This window comes from Pinus tabuliformis, chromosome 9 (assembly GCF_031772625.1).
Source record: "Pinus tabuliformis cultivar Carrire ecotype Pingquan chromosome 9, CPIR1, whole genome shotgun sequence".
Lineage (NCBI taxonomy): Eukaryota > Viridiplantae > Streptophyta > Pinopsida > Pinales > Pinaceae > Pinus > Pinus tabuliformis.
This window is the reverse complement of record NC_142307.1, coordinates 444,513,631-444,525,597: the sequence shown is the minus strand read 5'-3', so window position 1 is coordinate 444,525,597 and position 11,967 is coordinate 444,513,631. Positions and strand designations below refer to the sequence as shown.

At 37.2% G+C, this 11,967-nt stretch overlaps 1 protein-coding gene across 1 annotated transcript; it reads left to right on the top strand.

Annotated features, from left to right (window-relative positions):
* Positions 1-345: 345 nt before the first annotated feature.
* Positions 346-1,101, top strand: LOC149149064 (AT-hook motif nuclear-localized protein 20-like). Its single transcript, XM_089442377.1, has one exon. It carries the CDS (start codon positions 346-348, stop codon positions 1,099-1,101), a length of 756 nt encoding a protein of 251 aa, XP_089298503.1.
* The last annotated feature ends 10,866 nt before the right edge of the window (positions 1,102-11,967 follow it).

The following is an 11,967-nucleotide window of genomic DNA, read 5'->3' as shown; positions in this document are numbered from 1 at the left end:
CCACAACTTGAGACCACGTAAGTGGAGGACGAGAAATCAGAACCTCTTATCCACCGTAGATTACTGCATGGACGGCCACAACTTGAGACCACGTAAGTGGAGGACGAGAAATCAGAACCTCTTATCCACCGTAGATTACTGCATGGACGGCCACAACTTGAGACCACGTAAGTGGAGGACGAGAAATCAGAACCTCGGGTAAGTACCAATAGACTGGGTAAACATTATATATACACGTATTGAAACGAAAGAAGTGATATTTAGACCTAGTGAGTGAAGCTTGGAGGGCCTTTCTGTATTACATAGCAGCTCAGGACAAACAGGTTGCGGGCCCGTGAAATAATGATGTCCGGAGTTGATCCAGGGCAATTCTCAGGCCTTAGTTCTGGCCATGTTCTTCAATCTGAAAAGCTGAATATTGGGTCCCAAATAAATGGCCAGAGCAGCGGATCCGAGAGGCGAAAGTTGGCCGAGGACAATAACGGCAATGCCGAACGCGCGGGAAAGGGAGGGGAAGTGACGACGCCAAGCCGCCGCGGCAGGCCTAAGGGCTCCAAGAATAAGCCAAAGGCTCTTCTGCCTGGAACCCGTGAGTCGCCAAACACGCTGAAGTGTCTCGCATTCGAGATCCCAAGTGGGGAAGACATGTGGACGACTTTGGAGACATTCGCACGCAGACGGCAGCTGGGACTCTTCATTCTCAGCGGCAACGGAATGGTAAGGAATGTCACCCTGCGCAATCCGGCGGTTCCAACGGGAGTGGTGACGTGTCGAGGACCGTTTCATATTGTATCCATCACCGGAGCTTTTCCCCGCGCCAGCGAGAACCAGGAAGCTACAGGAATCACGGTCAGTCTGATAGACGTGCAATCTGGTGACATATTGGCAGGGAGCGTGATGGGGAGCCTGCTAGCGTTCGGACGCGTCTTTGTCATGGCGGGCACAACCGCCGATATCCACGAGGAGCTGCCGAACGTCCAGCCTGCACAGGTTCAGCCACGTGGATTTTTCCAGCCGGATATGATGTCGGAGATCCACTCACTTTTGGGAAACAACCGGTCTAACCTTCCGCCCGAGCACAGAAAGGGCCACGTGGTTTAGGGCATATAAGATTTAAAATAGTGTCTTTTTTAGATTTGTCTTTACTGTTTTTCGATTCGTACCTCTGTAGTGTCAAACAATATGTGTTTTTCTGGGTCATTGTCTCAGAGCAGGTTTGTTACCAGACGTTGTTTCAAACTTTTTTACCATTAATGAAACTTTATGGCACCGTTGAAATACTTAGTCCAACCTGCGAAACTTTATGGCACCGTTGATTGCCGTAACCGTAAGCTGAGTACAGATTTCTTATTTAATGGTAAGGTTACAGATTCTCGTATTCAATGGTATGGAATAAAGTTATTTCATAATTTCAAAAGGTATTTGCAAAGTTAATAATTAATTTTGTTTTAGTTAATTGCATAAAACTTATAATCTATTATAAAAATTTAACAAAATGGAAAATAATATATCTATTTTTTTTAATAGTTTCAACCTATCATACTAGGGCAGAGTTAATTCTCTGAAACTTTTTTTCTAACATGAGTTTTAATATTTTATTGAAAATAATATTTGTATTTTTTTTTTCTATACCTTCCACCTATTATACTAGTTAGTTTTTGGAACTTTTCTTTTTAACATGAATCCCAAGGCAGAGGATTAGACACTTTTCTTCCCAACATCTTGTATGAAATATCCAAGCGTTAGGTATTTTTAGGTAGATGAAATTTTTCTAATCTTTAAGAGTTTCAATAAAAAAATTATGAGTTTATTTAATTGTTTCACTATTTTTTTTTATTTTTCACTAATTTTTTAATCTGATTAAAAAGAATAAAAACCAACTATATTTTTATTCAGTTCTTTTTATATAGATAATAGTTTTTATCATTTAGAATACTCCATCACCTAGTACTCTTGGGCTGGAAATAGAGCTTCACTTGAGCAAATAAAATTTTAGATTCCCTTCAGCATGGGACCATAGGAAACTTGCTAAAACTGAGGGGATCTTAGAAATAATGTGTGCTTGAAGGGAAAATAAATGCATCCAATATATTGTCAACTGTTGAAGGAAATATTGAATCAAAGTGAACCTCCTGCCCAATGGTGAGTCCAACATTTGAGCTTCTTCCTAAATTTAGAGAGTAGCCATGTCTAGTCACTGAAACGGTAGTATGAAATTTGTGATTACCATTTTTCTGGCAACATACGAAGCTGGCTAAAACTAAGGGGATCTTAGAAGGATAAATTGAATCAAAGTGAACCTCCCACCCAGTGACAACCAAAGGGTGAGTCCAACATTTGACATTCTTCCAAAATTTAGAGAGTAACCATGTCTAGTCCCCAAAACTCTAGTTGTTAGGATTCAACCTAGATCCCAAATACATAAAGCCTTCATGAAGGGGGATGTTGGAGACCCCAAATGCCTGAGCAATGTGATTTATATCTTAAGGGTTCATAGGTGAGAAAATAAGAATAGACGTTTGTCCATTTACAATAAATCCACAAACCTCACTCAAACACTGAAATATGTGGTGTGAAGCCTCTGAGTGTCATCTGAAATGTATATCATCTACAAGAAAAATGTGAGTCCTCCTCTGTCATTTTAAATCCCCTAAACATCCCCATTACCCTAACCAAATTAATATTTTGAGTGATAGCATCCATAAGCATGAGATAAATATTAGGGGATATCCAAACTTCTCCCTTGAAATGTGGAGCTAGAGTGTTCCATAGTGCCTTATGTGAGCCATGTGTTAAGTGACAATCCCATAATTCCTTCCTCTGTGATGATAATCATATTTCCCTTCCTAAACACCCATTTAATCAACTTCAAGAACCAAAGTTTTATCTTTTGAAAACTCAACAATATGAAAATTCCCTTTCTTATACCAATCTCAAAGATCCCTTTCTTATACCAATCTCAGCTACCCTAATCCAGTTTTTGACAGTTCCTCCCTTAAGGTATTTTGCTGATATAATCTTCTTCCAAATGGCTTCACCAAATAGTTCCAACCTAAGGGACTCCATTAATAATGACTAACCATGTACCTTTGTATTTAGAATACCCCATCCACCCATTACTCTTGGGCTGGAAATAGAGCTCCACTTAACCAGATAAAATTTTAGATTCTCATGAGTTTGGGATGATAGGAAACTGGCTAAACACTAGGGGATCTAGAAACAATGTGTGTTAGAAGGGAAAATAGATGCATCCAATATATTGTTAACTATTGAAGGACAAATTGAATCAAAGTGAACCTCCTACCCAAAGGTGAGTCCAACATTGGAGCTTCTTCTGAAATTTAGAGAGAAGCCATGTCTAGTCAGGGGAAGGGTAGTATGAAATTTGTGATTCCCATTTGTCTGGAAACATAGGAAGTTGGCTAAAACTAAGATGATATTAGAAATAATGAGTGTGGGAAGGGAAAATAGGTGCATCCAATATATTGTCAATTGTTGAAGGACAGATTGAATCAAAGTGAACCTCCCACCGAGTGAGAGCCAAAGGGTGAGTCCAAAATTTGAGATTCTTCCAAAACTTAGAGAGTAACCATTTCTAGTCCCAAAAACTCTAGTTGTTAGGCTTCAACCTACATCCCAAATAGGTAAAGCCTTCATGAAAGGGCATTGCAGAGACCCAAAATGTCAATGTGATTTATATCTTAAGGGTTCCCATGTGAGAAAATAAGAATGGACTTTTGTCCATTTACAATAAATCCAGTAACCTCAATGAAACAATGAAAGATGTGGTGTAAAGCCTCCGAGTGTCATTGAAATGTCATAATATCATCTAGAAAAAAATGTGAGTGATACTAGCCTCCTCTATCATTTTAAATCCCCTAAACACACACATTTCCCTAGCCAAATTAATATTTTGATTGATACCATCCATAAAATTGAGATAGATATTAGGGGATATCCAAACTTCTCCCTTGAAATGTGGATCTAGAGTGTTCCCTTGATGCTCTCCATAATGAATTTTTATATTAGCTTATATATAATAGTGCCTTATGAGCCAAGTGTTATGTGAGAATCCCACAATCCCTTCGAGTGTGATGATAATCATATTGCCCTTCCCAAATGCCCATTTAATTAGCCTCAAGAACCAAAGTTTTATCTTTTGAAAACTAAACCATATAAAAGATCCCTTTCTTATACCGATCTCCACTACCCTAATGAAGTTTGTGATAGGTCTTCTCTTAAGTTATTTTGTTGATATAATCTCCTTCCAAATGGCTTCACCCACTCAGTATGGAAATAGAGCTCCACTTAACAAGATAAAATTTTAGATTCTCGGGAGTCTAGGAGCATAAGGAGCTCGCTGAAACTGAGGGGATCTAAGAAATAATGTGCGCGAGAAGGGAAAATAGATGCATCCAATATATTTTCAACTGTTGAAGGAGAAATTGAATCAAAGTGAACCTCCTACCTAATGGTGAGTCCAACATTTGTGCTTCTTCCAAAATTTAGAGAGTAGCCATGTCTAGTCACAGAAAGGGTAGCATGAAATTTGTGATTCCCATGTGTCTAGCACCATAGGAAACTCGCTAAAACAAAGAGAATCGTAGAAATAATGAGAGTGGGAAGGGAAAATAGATGCATCTATTATATTGTCAATTGTTGAAGGACAGATTTAATCAGAGTGAACCCCCCACCTAGTGGGAGCCAAAGTGTGAGTCTAAAGTTTGAGATTTTTCCAAAATTTAGAGAGTAGCCATATCTAGTCCCCCAAATTGTAGTTGTTAGGCTTTAATATACATCCAAAATAGGTAAATACTTCATGAAGTGGCTTGGTGGAGACCCCAAATGTCTTAAAAATGTGATTTATATCTCAAGGGTTCCCATGTCAGAAATAAGAATAGACTTTTGTCCATTTACAATAAGTCTAGAAGCCTCATTGAAACTGTGACATATGTGGTGTAAAGCCTCCCAATGTCATTAGAAAAGTCAAAATTTCATCTTCAAACAAAAGGTGAGTGATACTAACCTCTTCTATCATTTTAAATCCCCTAAACATCCCATGGCCTTAGCCAAATTAATAATTTGAGTGATACCATCCATAACCACCATAAATATGAGGGGAAATCCAAATTTCTCCCTTATAATGTGGAGCGAGAGTGTTCCCTATGCTATCCATAATGAATTTCGATATGAACTTATATATAATAGTTCCTTTGTGAACCAAGTGTTAACTCACAATCCCACAATTAGTCGTGTGTCATGATCATCATATTTCCTTTCCAAAATTCCCATTTAATCAACTTCAAGAACCAAAAATTTATCTTTTGAAAAATCAAGCATATGAAAGATCACTTTCTCTTGCTTATCTCCCATACGCTAATCCTATTTGTGATAGGTATTCTCTTAAGGTATTTTTCTCATATAATGTCTTGCCAAATCGCTTCACCAAATAGTTCCGACCTAAGGGAATTCATTAATAATGACTAATGAAATACCTTTGTATTTAAAATACTCCATCCACATAATACTCTTGGGCTAGAAATATAGCCCCACTTAACAAGATACAATTTTAGATTGCCATGAGTCTGCTACCATAGGAAGCTCACTAAAAGTCACAGGATTTGAGAAATAATGTGTGAGAGAAGGTGAAATAGATGCATCCAATATATTATCAACGGTTGAAGGAGAGATTGAATTAAAGTGAACCTCCTTCACAATGGTGAGTCGAACATTTGAGCTTCTTCGAAAATTTAGAGAGCAGCGACGTCTAGTCACCTAAAGGGTAGTATGAAAGTAAGTGACAATCCCACAATCCCTTAGTGTGTGATGATAATCATATTGCCCTTCCCAAATGCCCATTTAATCAACTTCAAGAACCAAAGTTTTATCTTTTGAAAACACAACCATATGAAAGATCCCTTTCTTAACTAATCTCCACTACCCTAATCTAGTTTGTGATAGGTCTTCTCTTAAGGTATTTTGTTGATATAATCTCCTTCCAAATGGCTTCACCAAAAAGTTCCAACCTAAGGGACTTCATTAATAATGACTAAACAAATACCTTTGTATTTAGAATACCCCACCCACCTAGTACTCTTGGGCTGGAAATAGAGCTCCACTTAAAGAGATAAATGAAATTTGTGATTCCCATGTGTCTAGCAGCATAGGAAGTTGGCTAAAACAATGAGAATCTTAGAAATAATGAGTGTGGGAAGGGAAAACAGATGCATCCAATATATTGTCAATTGTTGAAGGACATATTGAATCAAAGTGAACCCCCCACCAAGTGAGAGCCAAAGGGCGAGTTCGAAGTTTAATATTTTTCCAAAATTTAGAGAGTAGCCATGTCTAGTCCCCCAGATTGTAAATGTTAAGCTTCAATATACATCCCAAATAGGTAAATCCTTCATGAAGGGTATTGGTGGAGACCCCAAATGTCTTAGCAATGTGATTTATATCTCAAGGGTTCTGATGTGAGAAATAAGAATACACTTTTGTCCATTTACAATAAGTCTAGAAGCCTCACTAAAACTGTGAAATATGTGGTGTAAAGCCTCCTAGTGTCATTAGAAATGTCAAAATATCATCTACAAAAAAAAGGTGAGTGATAGTAACCTCCTCTATCATTTTAAATCCCCTAAACATCCCCATGGCCCTAGCAAAATTAATAATTTCAGTGATACCATCCATAACCACCATAAATTTTAGGGGAAATCCAAACTTCTCCCTTGTAATGTGGAGTGAGAGTGTTCCCTTGATGGTCTCCATAATGAATTTCGATATTAGTTTGTATATAATAGTGCCTTATGTGAGCCAAGTGTTAACTCACAATCCAAAAATCACGTCTTGTGTGATGATAATCATCTTGCCCTTCCCAAATTCCCATTTAATCAGCTTCAAGAACCAAAGTTTTATCTTTTGAAAAATCGGCCATATTAGAGATCCCTCTCTTATGCCTATCTCCCAGACCCTAATCCAGTTTGTGATATGTCTTGTCTTAAGGTAGTTTGCTCATATAATCTCTTTCCAAATGGCTTCACCAATAGTTCCGACCTAAGAGACTTCATTAATAATGACTAACAAAATACCTTTGTATTTAGAATACCCCATCCACCTAGTACTCTTGGGCTAGAAATAGAGCTCCACTTAACAAGACAAAATTTTAGATTGCCATGAGTGTACTGCCATAAGAAGCTCGATAAAACTCAGGGCATCTGAAAAATAATGTATGAGAGAAGGAAAAATAGATGCATCCAACATATTGTTAATTGATGAAGGACAAATTGAATCAATGTTAACCTCCTTCCCAATGGCGAGTCCAATATTTGAGCTTCTTCCAAAATTTAGAGAGTAGCCATGTCTAGTCACCTAAAGGGGGGTATGAAATTTGTGACTCCCATCATTCTCGCAGCATAGGTAGTTGGCTAAAACTAAGTGGATCTTAGAAATAATTAGTGTGGGAAGGGAAAATAGATAGATCCAATATATTTTCAATTGTTGAAGGATAGACTGAATCAAAGCGAACCTCCCACCAAGTGAGAGCGAAAGGGTGAGTCCAACATTTGAGATTTTTCCAAAATTTGGAGAGTAGCCCTGTCTAGTTTTCCAAACTATAGTTGTTAGACTTCAACCAACATCACAAATACATAAAGCCTTCATGAAGGGGATTGGTGGAGACCCCGAATGTCTCAGCAATGTGATTTATATCTGAAGGGTTTGCATGGGAGAAAATAATAATATACCTTTTTTCCATTTACAATAAGTCCACAAGCCTCATTGAAACAATGAAATATGTGGTGTAAACCCTCCCATGTCATTCCAAATGTCAGAATATCATCTACAAAAAAAAGTTTAGTGATACTAACTTCCTCTATCATTTTAAATCCTCTAAACATCCCCATGGCCCTAGCCAAATTAATATTTTTAGTAATACCATCCATAACCATGATATATATTAGGGGAAATGCAGACTTCTCCCTTGCAATGTGGAGAAAGAGTGTTCCCTTGATCCTCTCCAAAATAACTTTCTATAAGAGCTTATATATAATAGTGCCTTATGTCATCCATGTGTTAATTGACAATCCCACAATCCAATCGTGTGTGATAACAATCATATTGCCCTTCCCAAATGCCATTTTAATTAGCTTCAAGATCCAAAATTTTATCTTTTGAAAACTCAACCATATGAAAGATCCCTTTCCTATGCCCATCTCCCCTACCCTAATCATGTTTGTGATAGGTCTTCTTTTAAGGTATTTTTATGATATAGTCTCCTTCCAAACGGCTTCACCAAATACTTCTAACCTAAGGGGTTTCATTGATAATGACTAACCAAATAACTTTGTATTTAGAATACCCCATCCACCTAGTACTCTTGGTCTAGAAATATATTGTTAACTGTCGAAGGACATATTGAATCAAATTGAACCTCCTTCCCAATGGTAAGTCCAACATTTGAGCTTCTTCCAAAATTTAGATAGTAGCCATGTCTAGTCACCTAAAGGGTAGTATGAAATTTGTGACTCCCATCTTTGTGGAAGCATAGGTAATTGTCTTAACCGAAGAGGATATTAGAAATAATGACCATGGGAAGGGAAAATAGATGCATCCAATATATTTTCAATTGTTGAAGGATAGGCTGAATCAAAGCGAACCTCCAACCGAGTGAGAGCCAAAGGGTGAGTCCAACATTTTAGGTTTTTCCAAAATTTAGAGAGCAGCCTTATCTATTTCCCCAAACTATAGTTTTTAGCCTTCAACCTACATCCCAAATAGGTAAATCCTTCATGAAGGGGATTGGTGGAGAGCCCAAATGTCTCAACAATGTGATTTATATCTTAAGGGTTCCCATGTGATAAAATAAGAATAGATTTTTGTCCATTTACAATAATTCCACAATCCTCAGTGAAAGAGTGAAAGATGTGGTATAAGCCCTCCCATGTCATTCTAAATGGCATATTATCAACTACAATTTTTTTTTTGAGTGATACTAACTTCCTCTATCATTTTAAATGCATTAAACATCCCCATGGCCCTAGCCAAATTAATATTTTGAGTCATACCATCCATAAACAAAATATATATTAGGGGAATTCAAACTTATCCCTTGCAATATGGAGTGAGAGTGTTCCCTTGATCCTCTCCATAATGACTTTCTATATGATCTTATATATGATAGTGTCGTATGTCATCCAACTATTAATTGACAATCCCATAATCCAGTTGTGTGTGACGACAACCGTATTGCCCTTCCCAAATTCCATTTTAATAACCTTCAAGAACCAAAGGTTTATCTTTTGAAAACTCAGTCATATGAAATATCAGTTTTTTTTGCCCATCACCCCTACCCTAATCAAGATTGTGATAGGTCTTCTCTTAAGTTATTTTTATGATATAATCTCCTTCATAATGGCTTGAACAAATACATCCAACCTAAGGGACTTCATTAATAATGAATAACAAAATACCTTTGTATTTAGAATACCCCACCCACTTAGTACTCTTGGGCTAGAAATATAGGTTCACTTAACCAAATAAAATTTTAGATTGACATGAGTCTAGGACCATAGGAAGCTCGCTAAAAGTGAGGGGACCTGAGAAATAATGTGTGTGAGAAGGGACAATAGATGCATCCAATATATTGTCAATTGTTGAAGGAAATATTGAATCAATGTGAACCTCTTGCTTAATGGCAAGTCAAAATTTGAGCTTCTTTTGACATTTAGAGAGTAGCCATGTCTAGTCATTGAAAGGGTTGAATGAAAATTTTGATTCCCATCTATGTGGCAGCATAGGAATCTCACTAAAACTAAGCGGATCTTAGAAATAATGTGTGGGAAGGGAAAATAAGCACATCTATTATATTGTAAATTATTGAAGGATAGATTGAATCAAAGCGAACCTCCCACCCAATGACAACCAAAGGGTGAGTCCAACATTTTAGATTCTTCCAAAATTTAGAGAGTAGCCATGTCTAGTCCCTCAAACTGTACTTGTTAGGCGTCAAACTACATCCAAAATAGGTAAAGCCTTCATGAAGGGCTTAATGGAGACCCCAAATGTCTCAACAATGTGATTTTATATATGAAGGGTTCCCATGTGAGAAAATAAGAATAAAATTTTGTCCATTTACAATAAGTACACAAGCCTCATCGAAATGGTGAAATATGTGGTATAAATCCTCTGAGTGTCATTGGAAATGTTAGAATATCATCTACAAAAAAAGTATGAGTGATGCTAATCTCCTTGGTCATTTTATATCCCCCAAACAACCCCACGCCCCTAGCCAAATTAATATTTTGAGTGATACCATCCATAACGCTAATAAATATTAGGCAAAATCCAAAACTCTCCCTTGCAATGTGGAGCGAGAGTGTTCCCTTGATGCTCTCCAGAATAACTTTCGATATGATGTTATGTATAATGGTGCCTTATGTGAGCCAAGTGTTAATCGAACATCCCATAATCTTGTTGTGTGTGATGTTAATCATATTGCCCTTCCCAAATGCCCATTTATTAGGTTTAAGAACCAAAGTTTTATCTCTTGAAAACTCAGCCATGTGAAATATCCCTTTCTTATAGTGATCTCCACTACCCTAATCCAGTTTGTGATAGGTCTTCTCTTAAGGTATTTTGCTTATATAATCTCCTTCCAAATGGCTTCACCAAATAGTTCCAACCTAAGTGACTTCAATAATAATGACTAACCAAATACCTTTGTATTTAGAATACCCCATCCAACTAGTACTATTGGTATGCAAATAGAGCTCCACTCAACGAGATAAAATTTTAGATTCCCATGAGTCTCAGACCATCGGAAGCTTGCTAAAACTAAGGGGATCTAAGAAACAATGTGTGCGAGAAGGGAAAATAGATGAATCCAATATATATTAAACTATTACAGGACATATTGAATCAAAGTGAACCTCCTCCCCAATGGTTAGTCCAACATTTTAGATCTTTCCAAAATTTAGAGAGTAGCCATCTCTAGTCACCTAAATGATAGTATGAAATTTGTGATTCCCATCTGTCTCGCAGCATAGGAAGCTGTCTAAAACTAACAAGATCTTAGAAGTAATGTGTGTGGGCCGGGAAAATAGATGCATTGAATATATTGTCAATTGCTGAAGGACATATTAAATCAAAGTGAACTTCCCACCTAGTGAGAGCCAAAGGGTGAGTCCAACATTTGAGATTCTTCCAAAATTTAGAGAGTAGCCATGTCTAATCCCCCAAATTGTACTTGTTATGCTTCAACCTACATCTAAAATAGGTGAATCCTTCACGAAGGGGCTTAGTGGAGACCCTAAATGTCTTAGCAATGTGATTTAGATCTAAATGGTTCCCATGTGAGAAAATAAGAATACACATTTTTCCATTTACAATAAGTCTAGAAGCCTCACTTAAACAGTGAAAGATGTGGCTTAAAGCCTCCCAATGTCATTAGAAATGTCATAATATCATCTAAAGAAAGGTGAGTGATACTAACCTCCTCTATCATTTTAAATCCCCTAAAAATCTCGATTGCCATAGCTAAATTAATATTTTGAGTGATACCATCCATAACCATCATAAATATTAGGGGAAAACAAAACTTCTCCCTTGCATTGTGGAGTGAGAGTGTTCCCTTGATGCTCTCCATAATGACTTTTGATATGAGCTTATATATATTGTCTTGAGTCAACCAAGTGTTAACTGACAATCTCACAGTCCTGTCCTATGTGATGATAATCATATTGCCCTTCCAAAATTCCCATTTAATCAACTTCAAGAACCGAAGTTTTATCATTTGAAAACTGAGCCATTTCAAAGATCCTTTTCTTTATTTTGCTCATATAACCTCCTTCTAAATGGCTTCACAAAATATTTCCAACCTAAGGGACTTCATTAATAAGGACTAACCAAATAAATTTGTATTTAGAATACCCCATCCACCTAGTACTCTTGGGATGGAAATAGAGCTCCACT

Coding starts and splice junctions, on each gene's coding strand:
- LOC149149064 (XM_089442377.1), top strand. CDS start 346: ATGTCCGGAGTTGATCCAGGGCAATTCTCAGGCCTTAGTTCTGGCCAT.